Genomic DNA, 25,252 nt, shown 5'->3' on the forward strand with positions numbered 1-25,252 from the left:
TGGCCTGGAAGGCAGTTGGAGAGGTGGCCTGGAAGGCAGTTGGAGAGGTGGCCTGAATAGCTGTGGGCACAGTGGGCATAATGGCCTGAGAAGTGTCTGAAGAGGTAACCTGGGAGGCAGCTGGCAAGACCAGTGTGTCTGCTGGAGCAGGAGGATCAGTGACAAGTGAGGGTGCAATGTCACATCCCTTAAATATATCAGGATTGTATGGCCAAATGCCAGCACACCTGAACCCAGCCTGTACATTGGTGGGTGTTGTGGCACCTGTTTCGACAAGGCCTGGAATGTCATTTATGGTCAGTTGGAGAGGTGGCCTGGAAGGCAGCTGAAAAAGTGGCCTGGGAGGCAGCTGGCGAGATGGCCTGGAAGGCAGTTGGAGAGGTGGCCTGGAAGGAAGTTTGAGAGGTGGCCTGGGAGGCAGCTGGAGAGGTGGCCTGGAAGGCAGTTGGAGAGGTGGCCTGGAAGGAAGTTGGAGAGGTGGCCTGGAAGGAAGTTTGAGAGGTGGCCTGGGAGGCAGCTGGAGAGGTGGCCTGGGAGGCAGCTGGAGCTGTGGCCTGGAAGGAAGTTGGAGAGGTGGCCTGGAAGGCAGTTGGAGAGACGGCCTTGAAGGCAGTTGGAGCTGTGGCCTGGAAGGAAGTTGGAGAGGTGGCCTGGAAGGCAGTTGGAGAGACGGCCTGGAAGGCAGTTGGAGCTGTGGCCTGGAAGGAAGTTGGAGAGGTGGCCTGGAAGGCAGTTGGAGAGACGGCCTGGAAGGCAGTTGGAGCTGTGGCCTGGAAGGAAGTTGGAGAGGTGGCCTGGAAGGAAGTTGGAGAGGTGGCCTGGATAGCTGTGGGCACAGTGGCCTGAGAAGTGTCTGAAGAGGTGACCTGGGAGGCAGCTGGAAAGACCAGTGTGTCAGCTGGAGCAGGGGTCATGGTCTTTCCGGGCTTCATCCTCAAACAGGCATCACTGGCTGAGTTCACCATTTTCTTCAATGGCCCGTACACGCTCCTGTCCAGTAGCTTCTTTCTCTCTTTGCAGAATCTGTACAGAGTGACATGACATGTGCAGTACAACTTTGATCTGATAGACTTCCCCTGCTCTGCTACATGATCTGCTACATCTCTGTTCAAAGTCTGGAGAGGTACTCCACTGTCTGTCTTTCTTTTCGATGATCTAGGCATGCTGAAAGTATAAGAAAACATGTACCAAAAACATTCAGTTTTACTCAGGGTTAGGTGTAAGATTTTCTCACAAGTTGTTACAACTAGGGCCTCCCAAGTGGTGTCACCTTGTCCGAAAGAGATTTACATGGTTATCAAAACGTCACGCCAGGTTAAGCTTACACGAAACACAGCCCTTATTTTAAGTGTTTTTAAAATCCCCTATGGGAAAAATGAATGGTGTAAAAACAATTGGAATCATTTCCCTGTTGACCACTAGGTTTCATGGGTATTATAACACCACTGTGGGGCTCTATAGAACTTGCCAGCATCTAGTCCCAAAACCCAGAAATGAGTTACCTCTGGTTTGTTCAGCCATCCATGGGGAAAGATGAATGAGGAAAGAATAGGGTTTTGGAATAAATTATGAAAATAAGGTCTGATGAAACCTCTACGGTATCAGTGTCCCCCCAACGGGACGGTTGGGCTAACGTGTGGTAATGTGATTAGCATGACCTTGTAAGTAAAAATAATATTTCCCAGGACATAGACATGTCTTATAAGGGCAGAAAGCTTATATTCTTGTTAATCTAACTACACTGTCCAATTTACAGTAGCTATTACAGTGAAAGAATACCATGCTATTGTTTGAAGAGAGTGCACAGTTATGTACTTGAAAATGTATCAATAAACCAATTAGGCACATTTGGGCAGACTTGATACAATATTTTGAACAGTAACGCAATGGTTAATTGGATCAGTCTAAAATGTAGCACGTACACTGATGCCATCTAGTGGCCAAAATGCACCTAAACCGCAATAATACATTGTGGCATTTCTATTGCATTTCAAATATGGAAAAATACAAAAACAAAAAAACATGTTTGTTTCTTTGTATTATCTTTTACCAGATCTAATATGTGATAGTCTCCTACATTACTTTCACATTTCCACAAACTTCAAAGTGTTTCCTTTCAAATGGTATCAAGAATATACATATCCTTGCTTCAGGTCCTGAGCTACAGGCAGTTAGATTTGGGTATGTCATTTTAGGCGAAAATTGGGGAAAAGGGTCCGATCCTTAGCACAGGCTTAGGAGATCTTATTTGTTTTGTTCTATGAGATAATAGCAGTTAACATGACCTTTATGAATTATGAAGCATTTATGTTCTTTGTGCTTTTTTTTATAACATCAATTCTTTTAAAATCACAAAAAGTGAAGATTATTTCATAGAACAAAATGTATAAGATCTCATAAGCCTGGGTCTGCCACAGATTTTGTTTTCGGGGTTTATCCAAAAACTCTCCAAAAACACCATTCATTTTCCTCATAGGTTTTGTCCAACAAACCATGGCGGAGTTTGTGCCTACAAAAAGACTCCATTAGGTTACTATTTCTCTTTATTGCAATCTGGCCAAGGCAGTTTCTAAAGGAAATGGCCATGGCGAATGTGATCAAATGTCTCTGGAGGTGTTGGCAGAATGTTTAAAACTTTTACAGTGACATTTGCTGTATCTGACAATTTCTGAATTAAAAAAACTATTGCAAATTGTTGTGGACCTGTAAACAGATCATTTGAATTCGATAATGTTTTGCATTTACTTTTCCCCAAACCTAAATATGCTGCACTGCCCACAAATTCTGAAACGTTGTCTAGTATGCTCGACAAGCTGTAAAACCTAGTAGGCCTATTTACGGTGGTATCCTACACTCTTCAAAGCAAAGCTCATCTGTTAAATTCTACTGTAGGCTATATTATAAACCGCGCTCCCTTTTGGATGCACAGAGCAAAATACTTGAAATAATAGCCTAACTAATAGGCCCAATTAAATGAGAGATGCGCATGGTAATTTGTTGTAGGTTAAAACTCCTTCTGTAATATGAACCTATCATGGCCAGGAAAGGTGGGGAGGAATTTATTCTGCATGAAAATATGTATTATGTATTATGTTTCTAAATGAAATGTTGTTTACTTGAGGCATTTGAAATTACAGTAGGGTATTCAGATATACAGTAGCCTAGCCGGAAAAAAATGTAAATGGGAAAGGTGAACCGCCTGTTCTACCCTTAAATTGCACTCCGAATCGGACTGCATGGAGCAAAATTGGCTACTTGAAATCTAATTACTACTATAAAGTGGATCCAATTAAATTGGAGATGGGAGGTTGTAGTCCTAATAGGCCTATGGGCAGGGGTGCAACTTTCACTGGCGACAGGGGGGACATCCCTCCCACATTCTGAAATTTCATTTTTGTCCCAGGTTTTATCATTGGAATGTAATACAAAACGAGGCAACAGTGTGCTTTAGGACCATGCGGACGCCTCCGAGAGGTTGGTTAGGTTGTTTGGACTGTTTATCCAACTGGATAAAACAAATGATTATATAAAGAATTTATGTCCCCGACTTCTAAAACCAAAGTTGCGCCCCTGCCTAGCGAGTACTTTGTGACTATGAAACCATCACAGTTAGAAAAGGTGAGGAATTTATTCTGCAATGATCATAGGAAATAGCAATTTTAGAATGCAAAGTTTCAAAGAAATTGATCTTCACTCTTCTCACTAACAGCAAGTAACTGAATCATATATATTATATTATAGGGTTTTTTGTTATGAAGAAGCACTTCATCATATCCCCCATTTGCACGAAATACTCGGCTGCTTGTCTGCTGGCAACGCAATACTTCAACCACTAGAAATTGTGCGTACGCATGGTCTAACTTTGCGGGAAGCTAAGAACATTCGCAGGTCAAGTTCCGTTTTTTTTAAATGGCGCACGCATGTTTATGGGTAGCCTATGTATTTTGTATGTATGCCTACGCAACGGTTATAAATGAGGCCCCATGGGTAATTGCAATTAACTACAGGTAGAAACAGAATCCAAAAGTGTTTCTGCCCTCCAGGACCGGAATTGCGCAGACCTGCATTTGACAAATACATCGGCTATAGGTCTGTAGGCCTGAAGGCCTATGACAATTAGAAACAGCGCAAACGTTTTAATTTATCACACCTCATTATCTATAGTAGCCTACACAGTCATTCTATGTGCATTGTTTTCCCTCAATATTATCCAGCATATTTCATGATTTATGCTGTAAATTAATGTTTTATTTTTAAACTGTTAGATAGATATGCCGATATAAGCTATATGGCTCAGGCCTATCGGTGTATTGCCTGGCTGCAGATTGCAAAAAAAACGTGTGCGGTTCATGCAATGTGTAGTTGCAATATTTAGAAGAAGGGTGGCAGCATTTAACAAGTTTCAGCTTGATCTGGTTGTTATAGTATTGGGAGAGCGCACCTAAAAGAATGAGGTTAAAATATGTTGGGCATTCACAAATTGCTGTGCTGCCAATGTTAGGTCACATGTATTATGTGATATATGTATTAGGCATATAATTCACTCATATTTGAGTGACGACAAAACAGAGCTCTGAATTGGTCAATGTTTTTGTGTCACTTCAAATAATAAAAAAGTGGTGCCTTTGGTAGTGTCACCTTTGGCGCTTAAATCTTGATTACCTTGGTGTTGTTTCCAATACAACCAGCATTGTTTAGGAGATGCTTATGGTCGCCATGCTGTCATGCTTGAGCCACAACAAGAAAGGCCTGTCAAAAATCTGTCGGTGCCATTCATTTGACCGTTTTTTAATTAAGAGCATCTATAGGGGACACGTTTTCTGTTTGTTTAATTCATTAAAAGCCCCCCAAAAAAGTGAATTTGGAAAGCATGTGTTGATGGAAATGTTTTATGTTAAAACATGGCCTTGTCAAGACTATTAGACCGACAGGCTTTATAAGGAACATATTAAATGTTCATTAATTATATAATGGAAGTTTATTGATGTAATCCTCGTTCTTATTTCTAAAGTAGATCGTTTCCACTGTAAAGATAGCCTATGCTAATGATTATATATATTGTGCGCAAATCAATGCATTATGCACAAGTCATCAGTCAGTCTGGTAAACAATTGGTTACTCGAATTCTTAAGTCATTTTTTATCTCTCCTAATTCGTTTTCCATAGGCCATGAGCATTTTCTCTGGACAGGATAGGAGATCTAAGGAGGATAGTTTACCTTAAGCCTATGCATAATCTCCTACCAAATACTAGGAGTCTGTCTAGTTGGTGGGACGTCCCACGTGGTTTCAACTCCTTGTATAAAAACTTTCAGTCGATGGAGGGCTCCTAAATCGACCTAGCAAGAGAAAGGTTCGTCCGATCATCAGACCTCTTTATGCTCAAGTATATCAGGGCAATTTCCTATCGGGAATTCAAATCCAATTAAGATGCATTTTAATAAGGATACACAGGAACAAAAACTCAAGGAATAAGTCCAAAGCAAATGACAAACTGGATGCTACAATATGCGATAAGTTATTATTTGACCGACCCTTCAGCTTTTTCCATCTATGGAATATCCTGACTTGAGTTTATCAACCAATGGGTGATTTTCTATTCGTTTAGTTTGTCCTCTTCTAATCGTTTCTAAATGATGGTTATTGCGGATTGCAGTTCAATTAAACCATGGCACGATACGTCAGGCATTGAACTGAAACTCAATTGACGGATAATGGTAGCCTACTGTTTTTTAAATTGTGTTACCTTGAAAGGGTGAAGCAAAGTCATTGAGACAAGCAGAACGGACTTGACTCCCAATGTGCCCCTGAAGTGAAGTCAACTGAGTGACAGACATCGGGAATGAACACAGACACGAAATAAGGGGAATATTTCAAGTTACGGTGAAAGGAATATTTAATTCCATCACAATGCGTCTGAATTGAGTGAAATATTTATTATTGCATGGACTCCTTGCAAATGTATACGGACTGACGGGATTCTACAACTTTATCTTTCTTTTCATTCGAAATCGTATTTTCTTAAAAACGCCAAGTGAATAGCCTACATTTGAGAGCAATATTTTGCATACCTGTTTATAGTAGAAAACGAATTATAGGCATATTGCACTTGAAATATCACGACTTTTTTTCTTCATAAAGAAAATGATTAACTGTATAATCAAAGTGGCATTATTTGTGGCTTGCGTGCTGACTGTCCGCTGCAAAGAAGCGGCGCCGGGATCCTTGAACCCTTTGCCGGGAACGGAGACGCAAACCGTAGCTCAGGAAACTTGCACTTCGTGTGGCATCGGTCAGCCCGAGGAATCGGGACGGGTGGACATTGACTTTCTGGAGGCGGTGAAAAGGCATATCTTGAGCAGGTTACAGATGCGGGTAAGACCCAACATCACCCATCCTATCCCGAAGGCGGCGATGGTGACTGCGCTTCGGAAACTCCACGCCGGTAAAGTCCGCGAGGATGGGAGAGTAGAAATCCCGAATCTGGATGGACACGCGACCAGCAATGCCAATGACGTGCTGGAGGAAAGCTCGGAGATAATCAGTTTCGCAGAGACAGGTGTGTAATTATTGTATATTATAGGCAAGCTACCGTTTACTCTATTGTATTAGGGGGAAAAACAACAAATAAAACCACTTTTACGCAAAGACCAAGCTTGGTCTGGTGCGTAAAGTTTGGACCACACAGTTGATCAAGGTGATGTCGCGCATCATCCCTGGCCCCGCTAAGAGCAGAAAGGGTCTGTGATTTGAAAACAATACATTCACAAATTCCTTACAGTAGGCACAGTAGTAGCCTACTTTCTAAATGTTGTGTATTTGTATTTAAGGGTAGGGAGCATGAAACCAGAAATCAACTGATGCGGGTTCCATGCATACAGGAAAATTAGGTCAAATAGCTTGAAATATAAAACGAAACAAAACCAAATGTTGCTTGTGTTTATCATTTATAGATATTTTAAATGATTACTTTCCCCAAGCTGTTCTGCTAACACTTTGGGTTATTTGGTAACCCAGCGCTGGTTAACTAGTGGACAGAACATGTTGGGTTATTTTGACCCAGCCAGTTGGGTTGGGTGAATAGCCCAACATGTTGGTTTGTTGGGATTACCCAAACATGGGTTAATTTAACCATCAGTTGGGTATTTATTACTCCCATGCTGGGTGTACCTAGCAGCTGGGCCTTTTTGAATGTAATCCTTAGGTTATTTTCAGGAGGCGTGTCTTATTAGGGGCATGGCTTTCGGCTAAATCTTATTGGCCACCCATGAGTTTAGTTTATTAGGATCCCCATTGGCTATGGTCATGGCTAAAAGGGATCCAGGTTTAGTCAAATGAACAGTTGACATTTTTTGGGAAACCATGTATTTGTTGTATTTGAGCCCATCCAGGGGCGAAAACCTGATATCAACTTTGGAGGGGACAATTACATGAAATTTTCTCAAGAGCAATTCCTGAGGGGGACACCAAAAGTAGTGCTGTAACACATAGCCTACATTGTAATATGGTAAATGTATATTGAGGAACCAAAGAAATAAGGTGTTTGCCGTACTCCTAACTACCGGTACCCAAAACTACACAACTAATCACAACAGCAATACCATTGCCTTTAACAAATCTTAGTTCAGTCACCAGTTTAAGTTGAGAGTGGGGGTATCCATGGCATTTTCCAATTATGTTCCTATTTTACAAGTCAAAAAAATTGAGAACCTTTCATAATGTTGCCAAACAAAGACTCAACAAACTTACCTGAGACTCCCTGTATCTGCCAGTCTGTCCCTGCATAGCTGTCCCCAACTCTGCTGTCTGTGTGCCATCTGTTGCCTGCTCTGCTTAATGACATCATTGTGAAACATTTCCATTAGAATTTCATTTCTTTCTTATGAACATTGTATCAACTAGTCTGAGATATTAGGCTACTAGGGTTCTTACTTTGCGTTTTGGTGTACTGAAAAATACTCTGATGTCCGTCTTTTATTTTTCTGCCATTTTTCTACCTGGCTGGCTGGCTGGCTACACACACACACAGTGTGTAGGTTATTTACAGTAGGAGATGGGCTTCTATCATCTTCTATCATTCTATTTGGGCTTCGATCTAAAAGGTAGCTAGCAAATGTGAAACGGATTAAAATGACAAGAGTTGACAGCTGTATGAGTTCACCATTTACACAACATATGCTGCAACCTTTTGTAATTTTAATAGTTTGTTTCATATTGGCTGGCTTCCAACAATAGCTGAATTTGAAAAGCTAGCGAGCACCAATTCAGTTTCAGTGGTGTTTGCTATAATCTTTGCTACCCGGGTTAAATAAAGGTGAAATAAAATAAATAAATAAAAGTTCCCTTGCGACAATTTAGCTTTTGCAACGAGACCATTAAATATATTTAAGACAACGGTAGAAGAGAGTGTAGTTCTGTTCAGTTTGGACTTCAGTTTATCGCTAACCTTATCACAGGGACTTTGAAGCACTAACTTACATCATCTGCATGCTGATCTTGGAATAAATTGACGATAGCAAAGATTCCATCTTTGACGACGCCACATAAATGGAATAGGTACTAGCTAGCTTAATAGTTAATATTTGCGCGCTAGCTCTGCATATTCCGCTAGTGTGTGTGCGCGATTGACTGGATTAACCTTACGTCAGTTACGTTCATTGAGTGCCTTTCAGACAGTAGACACGACCCCTCTGTTACCTTGCCAACTAAGGAACTGGCAGTGGATGAAACCATTGTGAGGCAAAGGGTGGGGGGTCGCAATCTTTTGAAACTTAAAAACGCACTATTAAGTGTCTATAATCAGCACAATTGCTTTCATTGCGTATTATTAATATTATTTAAATTACATAGTTATGTTTCAGTGATATATTGGGGGGGACAAATCATATTTTTCCCAGGATGGGGGGGGGGGTCGTGTCCCCCCCGGGATTTCCGCCCCTGAGCCCATCCTCCCCAATTATGGCGCCACCAACCTCCCGTGGTCCACATAGAAACCTACAAATACATGACAAAGTACTGAACAGTAATATCAAGAACAACATAAAATATTACAATAAATTCAAAACAAAAATAGTTTTATATATAGGAAAGAAACCAAAATTCAACAAAACAATATTTACACACTATTCACATATACAGTTGAAGTCGGAAGTTTACATACACCTTAGCCAAAAACATTTAAACTCAGTTTTTCACAATTCCTGACATTTAATCCTAGTAAAAATGCCCTGTCTGAAGTCAGTTAGGATCACCACTTTATTTTAAGAATGTGAAATGTCAGAATAATAGTAGAGAGAAGGATTTATTTCAGCTTTTATTTCTTTCATCACATTCCCAGTGGGTCAGAAGTTCACATACACTCAATTAGTATTTGGTAGCATTGCCTTTAAATTGTTTAACTTGGGTCAAACATTTCATGTAGCCTTCCACAAGTTTCCCACAATAGGTTGGGTGAATTTTGGCCCATTCCTTCCTTCTTCACTTTGCTGTTGTTCTGGGATTGATTTGCACTTTTCGCACCAAATTACGTTCATCTCCAGGAGACAGAACGCGTCTCCTTCCTGAGCGGCATGACGGCTGCATGGTCCCATGGTGTTTATACTTGCATACTATTGTTTGTACAGATGAACGTGGTACCTTCAGGCATTTGGAAACCAGACTTGTGGAGGTCTACATTTTTTTTCTGAGGTCTTGACTGATTGCTTTTGATTTTCCCATGATGTCAAGCAAAGAGGCACTGAGTTTGAAGATAGGCCTTGAAATATATCCACAGGTACACCTCCAATTGACTCAAATGATGTCAATTAGCCTATCAGAAGCTTCTAAATCCATGACATCATTTTCTGGAATTTTCCAAGCTGTTTAAAGACACAGTCAACTTAGTGTATGTAAACTTCTAACCCACTGGAATTGTGATACAGTGAATTATAAGTGAAATAATCCGTCTGTATACAATTGTTGGAAAAATGACTTGTGTCATGCACAAAGTAGATGTCCTAACTAACTTGCCAAAACTATAGTTTGTTAACAAGACATTTGTGGAGTGGTTGAAAAACGAGTTTTAATGACTCCAACCTAAGTGTATGTAAACTTCCGACTTCAACTGTACATATCAATATTCTTATATGTAGTACAGTTAAATTAGATATTTAGAAATAGGAGAGGCGTTGTGACACAATATGTTTTTTAAATCTGTTTTTAAAGCTAGACTTTCTTTTGCCTGAGTAACCTCTGGTGGAAGAGCATTCCATGGTGACATGGCTCTATACATACCTGAGCTACACATCCAATCTGGTTTTGGTTTGGGTACAGTGAAGAGACCCATAGTTGCGTGTCTGGTGTGGTATGTCTGTTTGAAGTGTATGCAAATAGATTATACAAGTGGTTAGGCATTTTCAAAACACAAATGTTTTTTAAAAAGACTACGAGAGAAGTAATGAATTTCTCCTCAACCCCCAACCATGTTGTTGATGTTAGCTCTGTGTGTGCAGTTAAGGGCAAGGCGTTCTGCTTTGTTTTGAGCCAGCTGCAGCTTTTCTGGGTCTTTCTTTGCTGAAGCAGACCATATTACCAGACAGTAATCAAGATGGGACAAGATCAAAGCCTGAACAACTAGTACAGTTGATCTTTGTTTCGAAAATGAGGAACATATTTTTTTATAACAGACATACCTCACTCCATCTTCACAACAACTTTGTCAATATGACTTGACCATGATAACTGATCATCCAATGTTGCTGCTAAGAGTTCAGCTTCTTCAACTTGTTGAATGGTCACACCCTTTATGCACAACTCCAGTTGAGGTTTAGGTCTAAGACAATACTTTCAACCAAATAAAATGCTTTTGGTTTTAGATTTATTTAAGACCAGTCTGTTGTTTATTACCGATTCTAGCACTGACTGTAACTCATTGCTAAGAGTCTCAGTGAGCTCACTGGCTGTAGGTGCTGATACGTAGAGTGTGCAATCATCAGCATACATAGTGATTTTAGCTTCTTGTAAGACAAGTAGCAAATAATTTGTAAAAATAGAGAAGATTAACAGCCCAAGGCAACTGCCCTGAGGGATACCACACTGTACATATCTAATGTTAGAGAAGCTTCCATTGAAAAATACTCTCTGAGTCCTATTGAATAAGTAACTCTCCAACCACGTAATGGCAGGTTATGTAAAGCCATAACAAGTGAGTTTTTTCATAACAGATTATGATCAATAGTGTCAACGGCTACACTGAAATCTAATAATACATCTCCAACTATCATATTATTATCCATTTATTTTATTCAATCATCAGTCATCTGAGTCAGTCCAGCACAAGTTGAGTGCCCTTCCCTATATGTATTTTGAAAGTCAGTAGTTAACTTGTTCTTTAAAAAAATTGCATTGTATTTGTTCAAACACAATTCTCTCCATTAGTTTACTAAGAACAGGCAGCAAATGGTGCTTTACTATTTTTAGGGAGTGGAATTACTTTAGCTTCCTTCCATGCCTGTGGACGCACTCCTTTAGGCTTGGGTTAAAGACATGGCAAATAGGGGTGGCAATACAGTCTGCTACAATTCTCAGTAGTTTCCCCATCTAGGTTGTCGGTACCTGGTGCCTTATCATTATTGACAGATAACAACCGCTTTTCAACCTCTTCCACTCAAACTTGACCAAAATGTAACATTGCAATCCTTCTCTTTCAATATTAGATCTTCAATGCCCAAATGTGATGGTTCACTGTTCAATGTTGTCATTTCACTTTTCAGTTTGTCTACTTTACAGGTTGAAAAAACCATTGAAATCATTGCCTATATCAAAAGGTTTCGTTATAAATGACCCATCAACTTCAATGTTAAGTTTGGCCACAAAATGTCTCAATTTACAGTATGTCAACCAATCAGATGAGCAGCCTGACTTGTTTGCCACTGTTTTTGCATAATTTCTTTGAACCATAAAATTCTTCAATTCGTCATTGATCCAGGGGGCTCTAACAGTTCTCACACTTAGTTTCTTAACAGGTGCATGTTTGTCAACAATTGGCAAGAATCATTTTACAAATACTCCAAGTGCTGCATCTGGATTCTCCTCTTTATACACATCAGACCAACATACATTTTTTACTTCTTCAACAAAAAAAGTCCTCAGAAAACATTTTGTATGATCTCTTATAAATAACTTTAGGCTCTGCCTTTGGTAATTTGGCTTTCCCTGTTATTGCCACAATGTTATGGTCACTACAGCCAATGGGAACTGACATTGCTCTGGAGCAAAGCTCTGCAGCGTTAGTGAAGAGATGATCAGTGCAAGTGGTTGTCACAGATCCAACACTACTGGTATGCACTCCAGTTGGCTGAGTGATAACCTGGGTCATGCTACAGGCATTGGTCACAGTAAGAAGCTTCATCTGAGAGGACAACTGTTAGTGTCAGAGACCTTATCTAACATCAGACATGTCATTCCTGTTCGTCATGTTCATCATACTGCAAAGAATGCTTTTATTCATGACATATTATAACAAGGTATACCACCTTATTGTATCCCAACAATGGTATTTACAGAGGCTTTTAGGGAACTTAGGGAATGATGCTTATATTAGGGATTGACACTTATATACTGTACACTTCTATACGCATCATTAAAGCGACAAAGAAGTCCACATTTAACCATAGCATGTGGTAGCTATTCAACAGAACAGATGAATGACATTTACTCAGGTGGCTAAAAATAACTCTCTGAATGCCAGGCCCCTTACTAAACGGTGCCTCCAGTCTTCTGATCCTCTGGGTGATATCTCAATAACCCAGCGTCAATAACCCAGCGTCAGTAACCCAGCAGTTAGGTCAACCAAACAACCAAGCATTTGTTAGAGTGTGAGCATAGACAAAGTGTGTCCTCAGGCTTAGGTTCACACCCCAGAGACTCATAAATAATGTCACTATAACAGCCTCATAGCACTCATCTTCAAAACAACACATAAAATCCATGGTTGGCATAGAATAGATTAAGGGTAGGTATAATATCACATTCACATTCAAAGGAATGATATGGACAATCCCAAAAAGATTTGAAAAGCCCCATAATATTTTCACATTATTCACAAAAGCTCTGTAACTTTGTACTGTATATTTGTGTAGATTCAGTTGGGTTGCCTTCCTTGTGCCTCTTTGCCCTCCTTGCCAGTTGGCAGTATTACCCAGGGTGGTAGCTGATGCCAGCTGGTCGTGGCACTGAGAAGAGCTCACAGAACAATTTGCTTAGAGATGCTGAAGGGGGACTGTTCATGATCAATGATGCCACCTGCTTGGGTCCACGTGTATTCAAATCAAAACTCTTATTGCCTCTTATTCTTATAGCAGTTTAAGTCACCCCAGATTTTCTCTAACCGTCTGCGCATCTCTCCAACACAATTAGTGTCAGTGATTTGGTTAGCTGATCAAAACCAACCCTGTTTGGTGCTTCTCAAATACACTTAGAAATAATTGTGTTATCTAGAACCTAAAAGGGTTATTCAGCTGTCCTCATAGGAGAACCCTTTTTGCTTCCAGGTGGAACACTTTTGGTTCCAGGTAGAATCCTTTTGGGTTCCTTGTCAAACTCTTTTCACAGCGGGTTCTATATGGAACCCAAAAGGGTTCTTCTACCTGGAGCCAAAAAAAGGGTTCTCCTATGGGGACAGCCGAATAACCCTGACAAGCTGACCTGAAATCAGGGCTGCTTTAGATTGGCTGTACATCTACATAAGGTCAGCGCTTTGTGTCAGGACCATGCATGCTGAATGTAAAGTGAACTGGAATGGTGAACTCACTGCCACTGACTGTTCCGTATTAGAATGCATGGTGTGACCATCTCCCTTATATAGTCCTAGAGTGGCACTTGGTTCCTGCCTGCACAGTACTCATTGACTTCATCATGCTTGTATGTTAGACCTTGTATTTGCCGTTGTTGCGTACGGTTACTACAGCAGTTGCCTGACAAAGATGCCACAATGTCAGCTACAGTGATAGCATCTAAAGACGCTTTCTCTGCAACTCTGTTTCTGTTCCTGAGAAGGATAAAGAAAGAATGCTGTATACTGCATTGGCGCTTTCATAAGATCACCTGACAAACCACTTTCTGATTGGATGTGTCTTTTTGGGGAGTATTCTGTTCTTGAGTATCCTGTTCCATCTGAGAAAATGTCCCTCTTTACTCACAGAGTGAAAAATGGACCCCTTAGGTTTGTTTCACAAAGCCCCCCTCCCCTGTTGAAAGAAGAAATAACCGATACAGTAATATATCAAAGTCATCCATTGGTAAACAGAAGATAAATAGAACATCCATTTCAATCAGGAGACACTAGGTCTTAGCTTTTTGCTTATTGTTGGTCACGTCTTGACAGCTGTGCTGCCACCCATGGCCTGGTGCTAGTACAGTCAGAGTGTGGTCTATAGCTGTCTGTTGACTAAGTCTTTGAGTTTAGTAATAACAAGGAGATTACCTGTCTTGTGATGTGTGAGGCAGTGCAGATGGAGACTGGCTGGTGATGCCTGATGATGGGGCTCAGGCCCGCCCAGGTCGGGTCCCCTCACTTTGGGCGGCAAGCAAACAGGCAGGCAGGCAGATAGGCAGGCAGCACAGCTCAGTGTTCAGGCTGGAGAGGTGACCCTTGACATGTGTGCGTTTTCCCACTTTCCTCCCCCTGACAGCTGCATGTTGCTCAGTCAGTCACAGAGCATCCATGTAGAGTGCTGCTGATGGTCTCTCAGGTTAGAAGTTTTCACTCTCACTGGAGGACTGGGGTGAAACCATCTATTTCAATGACTGCCTTAGCTACTGAAGAGTGTGGATGAGTAGGAGTTGTTTTGGTCATGTCATGTGACAAGTGCAAGTTAGATTTGAATTTGATTTTGGACCCTGAACCCTACCCTAACCCGAACCTGAACCTACCCACACATGTAAACAATATGGCACAAGCCAAAAACGACTAAACATTGGCACACACTGTACAGCCAGTAAAAGGTTTATGTGGTGATAGTTGGGTTGTTGGGAAGGCCAGCTAGTTTCATGTAAATTACTTTTTTCCTTCATCATAAATCCACAGTGAAGCTGTGCTCCTCTTCACTCAATGTGCCTGGCTTTACCATGCGTTTGCTTCCTTTACATCACATTACTGTGCATTGTGTAAGCAGTTAGGCTCAGTAAGCTCTCGTTTTTCTGCAGTATTCACAGCAAAGCCTTTGAGCCTTTGTACTTGGCTCTGATAAGCCCTCTTCCCCATAACCAGCCTGACTCAGGGCCAGGGGCAACTTCAAGTGGGCCTGATCCCAGATCTGTACTGTTATTGTCACTGTCAAGGCTCCCTATAGGCAAGGGCCAGCTGGAACTGATTCCAGACCTGCTGATGCTGCACTGTCGTTGCAGTCCTCATGTAGGCCTATGTGACAAGACCAGGGCCTGTATTCATAAAGCGTCTCCGAGTAGGAGTGCTGATCTAGGAACAGGTCCCCCCTCTTATTCATGATGATCTAAAATACAAAACTGATCCTGGATCAGCACCCTGAGACGCTTTCTGAATACGGGCCCTGGACCAAGAAGAGGCTGACTGTCTCTGTTAGAGCTGTCTCCCAGTGTACACCCATCCACCAAATCCCTTTAGTACCAGTCCAAACTCTGTTTACATCCCAGGCCAGATAAAGATGACATTAAGACAGGCTATAACCAGGGAGGCCATAGTAACCGTCTATCTCAATTTAATCCCAAACTGTTGAACTGTTCCCAATGTGCCCAGTTCTTGTCCAGCTATTCATCCAACAATCCAAGCTTGGAACCACCCAGTGTGGTAGTATCTTCTTGACGCTTTGTCCAATAGCAGTAAGGTTTTTGAAAGATGTTTGTTTACACCATATGGCCAATGAATCTGTGTGTTTGTCTCCTCTTTTAGCATTGCCATACTAACCTTTATAGGTTTAAACGGACTTTTAACTGACTTTTCCTGTTCTGTTCCTGTCTTTCCCAGATGAGCTGGTATCATCCAAATCCAGCCTGTTCTTCCTGATCTCTAACGAGGGAAACCAGCACCTGTATGTGACCCAGGCCACCCTCTGGCTGTACTTAAGGCTGCTTCCTAACACCCTGGACAAGGGCCAGCGGAGGAAGGTCACAGTCAAGGTGTACTACCAGGAGCCTGGCCTGGGCAGCAAGTGGAACCTGGTGGAAAAGCGTGTCGAGCTGAAGAGGAGCGGCTGGCACACCTTCCCCCTGACCAACGCTATCCAGATGGTGTTCGAGAAGGGCGGCCGGCGGCAGAACCTAGACGTGCGCTGTGAAGGCTGCGAGGACCTGGCGGTCTTACCGATCCTCGTGAACCAGAACGACGAATCCCACAGGCCGTTTCTAGTCGTACAGGCCCGGCAAGCAGACAACAAGCACCGCATCAGGAAGAGGGGGCTGGAGTGTGACGGGAGCAGTAGTCTGTGCTGCAGACAGCAGTTCTACATAGACTTCCGCCTCATCGGCTGGAACGACTGGATCATCGCACCGTCGGGGTACTTTGGGAACTACTGCGAGGGCAACTGTCCAGCGTACATGGCGGGAGTGCCAGGGTCGGCGTCGTCCTTCCACACTGCAGTGGTCAATCAGTATCGGATGAGAGGCATGAGCCCCGGCTCCATGAACTCCTGTTGCATCCCCACCAAGCTCAGCACCATGTCAATGCTCTACTTCGACGATGAATACAACATCGTCAAGAGAGACGTACCCAATATGATCGTGGAGGAGTGTGGATGTGCTTGAGTTGAGACTGCACGTGCTTCAAGTGGACTTTTACGAACATTTGTAAACAAGAAAAAGATATTCCAAAATGAATTATAGAAATCAAAGTGATATTTATGGACATAAGGCATACGCACATGCACACACAACTTCATTCATTTACGCATATCCTACACACTCATTCTCACACATGCCTGAACAAACACTTGTATATATATTTATGTTTGTTAATAATGTTCTCTGGTCGAAGCCTTTTTTCTTTTGCCAACATGTGAACATATGATTCAATCCCAATTCATGTAGGTGTCATTATCAGAGGGATTGGAACTAACAGGTTCTTATCGCATTATATATTTTCCAAGATTGCCATTTCTATTCTGAAAATGGAGAGTTCTATTTCGATACTCTGACGAAGGTGGAAAAGAGGCTGAGATTATGAAGGAGGTGCAATTGCTGATAGACAACTCCCAACCACGCCTCTTTCAAGAAAGTATAACTGCAAAACGTATAGTGAAAGCACTGACAACCCACCTCTTGTACAACTTCAGCACTTCTAACAAGAAATACATTTTGTTGATGTGTCACAAGATTCCATTTTTATATAAAACCATTTTCCTTTTACGGGCCAGCATCCGGAAATCAAAATGGCTTCCATGTCAGAAGAGTGAGCAGAAAATAAAAATACATTCCAACACACCATGCGAATGTTGAAGCTGTCATCAAAACCTGGGAGTTTAGGCTGTGATATGAAACAGTGACAATAGGGAAAAAATTCTGACCTTCTGTTACTTCCTTCTGAATCCTTCCTTCTTTCGTTCATACTTTTAACGGGAAGAGTTTAAATTCTTCAACAGCTGTAGCACAACAAGTTTCCCTCTCATTTCAGTCAGCAAATCAAAAGCGAAGAGTTACCATATTGCTTGGTTAAAGTCCTGGTGCAGCATAGCACTTAATAATACACATTAAATAGCACTTGCAGATTGAAATGCCTTTAAAGAGTACAATGTGGTACACCAACCCTTGCTCACAATCCTTTTAAATGTAAGTGCCGCATGAGCTATGCAATGTATAGTATTGACCCACAGACACCAGACAAACTGAACTTTTAGTTACAGTTATTAACTATTACCAGTACTTGAAATGTAATCTTTCACTTCTTCTTCAAAGTGAATGACAGTTACAATATTTGCACTGAAAAGTTGCGTGATTAGTTAAAAAATAAAGAAACTGCTATTGGAAAAAAAGTTATTTTTCTAGAAAGCAAATTGAGTTCTGTTCAAATGTATTATACCTAATCATGGAACCAAAGAGGCCAAGATTTTTTTTGCTATTATAAGAGGCCGTGGTATTATTTTGTAAAATACTTTGTGACCAGTTAAGAGGCCTAAACACTGCATCAGGATACAATATTATGGATTCCATTTTCAGTTCGTCTTTTTTTCTATTTTGTATTGACAAATATTTTTTCATCGACTTAAATACTCTTCGGTTTTCTAGTTCAGTTCTTGTTCCAGAATCATTTAGAAAAAACACGTCATCTCTGTACAGCTGATGTAAGATATAAATATGATTAAAAAATATTTTGTTCTTTGGAATTGTTGAAAAATAAAATGTCTTATTCTGAATTTCTCACTCTCTTGAGTCTTTCTGGAGGCTACTTCAATATGTAAGATATGGCAGGAGTGGCCAACTCTAATCTAGTCGTTAAACGTGTGACCACTCAAACTCGAACACACACACACACACACACACACACACACACACACACACACACACACACACACACACACACACACACACACACACACACACACACACACACACACACACACACACACACACACACACACACACACACACACACACAATAATTAGTGTAGAGTGAATCTGGGCAGAGCTCCAGGGCTCAAGTGGTTGGCCCTAGGTCACACTCTCAGTGATTGGTAAACAGAAGCAATCAACAACATTAGCTGATAGCATCAGATCTGGTTACCTATAGGCTCTCGTTTGTTTTGCAGTAGTGTTTTTAAAGAACGCCACTCAGTGTTAACCTGAGGGTGAACAAAATACCTCACACGTCAGAATCAGTGAGAGAGACAGACGGCAGGACTGCACACGCACAAAGACATGCGCTCGCGCACACACACACACCAATGCCAGGAGACCACACATGACAACACGATGCTGTGTCTCTCACGTCCATCAGCAAGATAATCACTTTAAATGTATCTAGCACGGTCTGCCAAGGGAATTAAGTGTTTTTGTCAGCCGGGTGAAATAATATGTTTCAGATAAAAACAGACCGTCCCTCAATCTGGCAGTGAAGGGATGAGTCAGTGTTATAATCTGGTGTTGTGAGAGAGGGGGGGGAGAGAGAGAGAGAGAGAGAGAGGGGGAAGGAAGGAAGGAAGGAAGGAAGGAAGGAAGGAAGGAAGGAAGGAAGGAAGGAAGGAAGGAAGGAAGGAAGGAAGGAAGGAAGGAAGGAAGGAAGGAAGGAAGGAAGGAAGGAAGGAAGGAAGGAAGGAAGGAAGGAGATAGAGAGAGAAAGAGAAAGAGAAAGAGAAAGAGCGAGAGAAGGAGAGAGAGAGGAGTGAGAAATAACAGAAAGAAAGATGTTTCCTAAATTACAGAGAGAGAGAAAGACAGAGAGAGAGGGGAGGATGGACAGAGATAGAGATAGAGAGAGAAAGATAGACAGGCAGAGAGAAGGAGTGAGAAAGATGTTTTCCAAATTACTGGCAGCACAAACTAGTTGTTAGAGTTGAGTGTTGAGAGGTGTAGTTCCAGGAACAGTTCAACAAGGACACAAGGAGGGGGTATGGAGTGTGCCGCTCAGGTCCCAGGTGACAGGCCGAGCTGTTTTATCATGTAGCAGAACATTCAGAACATTAAAGGAGCCACCTCTCCTCAGCTGCAGGAATGTTAATGACACAACAGAGCTTCAGGCTATGCTAGTTTGCTGCACAACACTGACTGACTGACTGACTGAACAGCCACATGCTTTTAGCTAAATTGAACATCTTGTAGCGAAGTGAAGACAGGCAGGCTGAGCTAGGCATGCTGAGATAGGCAGGCTGAGCTAGGCAGGCTGAGATAGGCAGGCTGAGATAGGCAGGCTGAGATAGGCAGGCTGAGCTAGGCAGGCTGAGCTAGGCAGGCTGAGATAGGCAGGCTGAGCTAGGCAGGCTGAGATAGGCATGCTGAGCTAGGCAGGCTGAGATAGGCAGGCTGAGATAGGCAGGCTGAGCTAGGCAGGCTGAGATAGGCATGCTGAGCTAGGCAGGCTGAGCTAGGCAGGCTGAGATAGGCAGGCTGAGCTAGGCAGGCTGAGATAGACATGCTGAGCTAGGCAGGCTGAGCTAGGCAGGCTGAGATAGGCAGGCTGAGCTAGGCAGGCTGAGATAGGCATGATGAGCTAGGCAGGCTGAGATAGGCCAGCTCTGTGTTTTGACACTAACTGACAGCATGATCCGATTAGAATCACATGGCATGAATACAGCTAAAGCCAAGAATATGCAGCTACAGGTATATTGATTTATGGTATGGGTGATTCGCTAATCTCATTTTTAGATCATAAATTCAGACATTAAACCTTCTCTTGAGACATTTATTGTATGTCAGGCGTTCCATTTTTCAAGAACTTTTGAAGATATATTAGTTAGAAGTTATTAGCAATAACTTATGCAATTGATCTGTGGGTTATATAGAAGACTTATCACTCCGCGAGTTGGTTATAGGTTCAGTTGTGGTTGAACAAGTAGCTGCAGGTTTTCATTTAGCTGAACCCATCACACCATATACCAGTCACAGCCTACAGATCGTCTTTTTACATGTACGTGCCCATCAATCCTGGAAAGGCTGTCCTGAATAAAGGTGTGAACGTCTCCCTCACTGTTAGATCAAACTGTTCGATTTATTGGGTTTTGACTGTCAAAATGCCAAATTGAAAAACGTACCCACTAGAGACAAATATGTGATTTTTACTCAGAAAAACCTTGCATGCCACAAGACCTTTCTGCCCTTCAGTACTATAAACTACCCCAATAGCCACAAATATGTCACACAAGGCCTCCTCTGTACAGTAGGAATGCTCTTCGGTTTCATGGAATTGACTCAGCTCCCCTCTCAAGGGGCTTTATAGCTAAAACAAGAGACAACAAAGGAACATCTGAAGAGCCATAACATGTTGTCATCGGCCTCTAGTGACCTGACCCAACTCCAACCTCATCCCTCCTCTACCCCTTCTCATCCCTCCTAACTCCAACCTCATCCCTCCTCTACCCCTTCTCATCCCTCCTAACTCCAACCTCATCCCTCCTCTACCCCTTCTCATCCCTCCTAACTCCAACCTCATCCCTCCTCTACCCCTACTCATTCCTCCTAACTCCAACCTCATCCCTCCTCTACCCCTTCTCATTCCTCCTAACTCCAACCTCATCCCTCCTCTACCCCTTCTCATCCCTCCTAACTCCAACCTCATCCCTCCTCTACCCCTTCTCATCCCTCCTAACTCCAACCTCATCCCTCCTCTACCCCTTCTCATCCCTCCTAACTCCAACCTCATCCCTCCTCTACCCCTACTCATTCCTCCTAACTCCAACCTCATCCCTCCTCTACCCCTTCTCATTCCTCCTAACTCCAACCTCATCCCTCCTCTACCCCTTCTCATCCCTCCTAACTCCAACCTCATCCCTCCTCTACCCCTACTCATTCCTCCTAACTCCAACCTCATCCCTCCTCTACCCCTTCTCATTCCTCCTAACTCCAACCTCATCCCTCCTCTACCCCTTCTCATCCCTCCCAACTCCAACCTCATCCCTCCTCTACCCCTTCTCATTCCTCCTAACTCCAACCTCATCCCTCCTCTACCCCTTCTCATTCCTCCTAACTCCAAACTCACCCTCCTCACATCAACCTAACCCCTCCTCTCCGCCTTCCTAACTCCAACCTCACCCCTCCTCACTCCAACCTCAATGAGATGGGTGGGTGTGGCGTTGACAGGGTGACAGGACAAGTCAATGTTGTTCTCGCCAGACAGCCAAAGTTCACAACAAGTTCTCAACAAAACACTTGATTGATCTATACACAATAACAGACACATTCTTGTAAATGTGAGTGAGATGCCTGCGGTGTTGAAAATCCCTGAGTGTATGTATGAATGAACCATACACGCTGTATGAGTGCACTTCAATGGAATGCGGTAACATAAAACATGTCTATAATTTCACAGAACACAGGAACAAAAGAGGATTCAATACTATTATTATGAGAGAGATAACGCTCTCTTAGACAACTTTAAAGTGAACACAGGTGCCCGTCGATTATGCACTATGATTATGGGCTCTGGCCTTCCCTTGTAGTTCTCTTCTTTTTTCTGTCTTTCTTCTTCATAGAAAATGGGACTGAATTACGAGGCTTCACCTGATAATCCCCTTCTTGGATAGGAATGTAAGAATGAAAAACACCATTCCATGTGAATACCGGCACACACTGCCTTCAGAGATTATTCACTCCGCTTGACTTTTTCCACATTTTGTTGTGTTACAGTCTGATTTAAAAATTAATTAAATTGAGATGTTTGGTCACTGGCCTACACCCATAATTATGTTTTTCAAAATGTTTACAAATTAATACAAAATGAAAAGCTGAAATGTCTTGAGTCAATAAGTATTCAACCCCTTTGTTATGGCAAGCCTTAATAAGTTCAGGAGTAAAAAATGTCCATCAAAAGTCACATATGTTGCTCACTCTGTGTGCAATAACAGAGTTGAACATGATTTTTGAATGACTACCTCATCTCACACATACAATTATCTGTAAGGTCCCTCAGTCGAGCAGTGAATTTCAAACACAGAATCAACCACAGAGACCAGGGATGTTTGCAATTCTCCGCAAAGAAGGGCACCTATTTGTAGATGGTTAAAAATAAAAAAGCAGACATTAAATATCCCTTTGAGCAATAGTGAAGTTATTATTACATTTTGGATGGTGTATCAATACATCCAGACACTACAAAGACACAGGCATCCTTCCTAACTCAGTTGCCTAAGAGGAAGGAAACCGCTCAGGGATTTCACCATGAGGCCCATAGTGACTTTAAAACAGTTACAGAGTTTAATGGCTGTGATAGGAGAAAACTGAGGATGGATCAACAACATTGTAGTTACTCCACAATACTAACCTAATTGACAGAGTGAAAATAAGGAAGCTTTTACGGAATGAAAATGTTCCAAAACATGTACTGTATCCTGTTTGCAACAATGCACTAAAGTAATACTGCAAAACATGTGGCAAAGTAATTAGCTTTTTGGCCTGAATACAAAGTGTTATGTTTGGGGCAAATCCAATTCAACACATTACTGAGTACCACACTCCATATTTTCAAGCATAGTGTTGGCTGCATCATGTTATGGGTATGCTTGTAATCACCAAGGACTGGAGAGTTTTTCAGGATGAAAAATAAACAGAATGGAGCTAAGCACAGGCAAAATCCTAATGGAAAACCTGGTACAGTGTGCTTTCCACCTTTCAGCAGGACAATAATTTAAAACACAACGCCAAATCTACATTGGAGTTGCTTACCAAGAAGACAGTGAATGTTCCTGAGTGGACGAGTTACAGTTTTGACCTAAATCTACTTGAAAATCTATGGCTAGACCTAAAAATGGTTGTCTAGCAATGATCAACAACCAATTTGACAGAGCTTGAAGAATTTTGAAAAGAATAATGGGCAAATGTTGCACAATCCAGGTGTGGAAAGCTCTTACAGACTTACCCAGAAAGACTCACAGCTGTAATCGCTGCCAACCGTGCTTCTACAAAGTGTTGACTGAGGGGTGTGAATACTTACGTAAATTAGATATTTCTGTATTTCATTTTCTATATATTTGTAAACATTTCTAAAAACATGTTTTCACTTTGTCATTATGGGGTATTGTGAGCAGATGGTTGAGAAAAAATCTATTTAATCCAATTTGAACTCAGGCTTTAACATAACAAAAGTTTTTATAAGTCATCTGGGTATGAATACTTTCTGAAGGCATAAACATAATTCCCAGTTAGGGAAAAGGATTAAAGAAGATGGGACATTACGTCAGCCCATTATCAGCCCCAAAGCATAATTGATGCTCATCAAAAAAAAAAAGTGGTGTTAACCAATTGATGCTTATGTCAATTGGCCATGCTCCCATCAGGTTTTGCGGTAGCAATGGGAAAAGATGAGCGTCAACCAAATGATGCTTATATCAATACATTGCTGTTAATGGGAAATTGGTTGACACTGTCTACCAATTGATGCTTATGTCAATACATTCCATTCAATTACATTTTTAGTCAGGTCGGTAAATAAATAGAAATTCTCATTTGCTTCTAACAGTACCAAAAATTAGAACAGGTCATGGTAGAAATAGTTTTAGTTACTTAGCTCCGTGGTCCTGCAAATCTCTCCTGAACATTTGAAAATGTGATGATCTAGTTTTGTTGGTGGAGTTCAAACACTTGATCGATGTATATATCATAGAAGAGTGTAATTGTTTTTAGGCCAGCTGTTTTTAGTCAAGACTTTCATGTTTGTTACGTAAAATGTTTTTGTTGTACTGTGTATGTTTATAGTTTTGTTTAATGTTGTGTTAGTGTATGTAAGTTGTTTTGTCTGAAACTTTGTTCCCCTGCTGCTATTGGACCAGGTCTCAATTAGAAAAGAGATGTTATCTCAATGAGAAAAACCTGTATAAATAAAAGTTACAAATAAAAATATATATAAAAAAAATGGGAAAATATGAAAAGATGAGACTCACAGACAGACAGTCCTTCTCTCTTTCCCCGTCTCTCTATTCTCTCTCTCTCTCTCTCGCTCTCTCCCTCCTCTCTCTCCCCCCTCCCCCTTCTCTCTCCTTCTCTTTGCCTACTTCTGTCTCTATCTCTCTACCTCCTCTTTATCCCCCTCCTCTTCTCTCCATCCCCTTCTTTCACTCCCTCCGCCTCTCCCCTCTCTCCCTTTCTCTCTTTCCCTCCCTCTCTCTCTCTTTCTCCCTCCTATCTCCCTCCTCTCGCTTTCTCTCCCATCCGTCCTCTGTCTTCCCCTCCCTCTTTTACCCCCTCCCTCTCTCATTCCCCTCCCTCCCCGTCCTCTCATCTCTCTCTTTCCCTCCCTCCCCTCCTCTCAATCCCTCCTCTCTCCCACCTCTGTCTGTCTGTTGACTCTCTCTCCCCTCCCTCCTCTCGCTGCAATGTACTGACGTAAACGTCAACCCTATGACACTCATATTTTCCCGTTGAATACAATGTATTGACATAAGCGTCAATTGGTTGACACTCATCTTTTCCCATTGACTGGGATGTATTGATCCTCATCCACCTCTGGACTGCTGGCCCCCCTACCTCTGAGGAAGCACAGTTCCCGCTCAACCCAGTCAAAACTGTTCGCTGCTCTGGCACCCCAATGGTGGAACAAGCTCCCTCACGACGCCAGGACAGCGGAGTCAATCACCACCTTCCGGAGACACCTGAAACCCCACCTC

The 25,252-nt window shown here is 42.0% G+C and overlaps 1 protein-coding gene across 1 annotated transcript; it reads left to right on the forward strand.

Annotated features, from left to right (window-relative positions):
* Positions 1 to 5,320: 5,320 nt before the first annotated feature.
* LOC106575190 (inhibin beta B chain) lies at positions 5,321 to 18,358 on the forward strand. Its single transcript, XM_014151516.2, has 2 exons — positions 5,321 to 6,558; positions 15,979 to 18,358. Exons 1-2 carry the CDS (start codon positions 6,144 to 6,146, stop codon positions 16,752 to 16,754), a joined length of 1,191 nt encoding a protein of 396 aa, XP_014006991.1. The 5' UTR covers positions 5,321 to 6,143; the 3' UTR covers positions 16,755 to 18,358.
* The last annotated feature ends 6,894 nt before the right edge of the window (positions 18,359 to 25,252 follow it).

The sequence above is a fragment of the Salmo salar genome, chromosome ssa17 (assembly GCF_905237065.1).
Source record: "Salmo salar chromosome ssa17, Ssal_v3.1, whole genome shotgun sequence".
In the NCBI taxonomy this organism is placed as follows: Eukaryota; Metazoa; Chordata; class Actinopteri; order Salmoniformes; family Salmonidae; genus Salmo; species Salmo salar.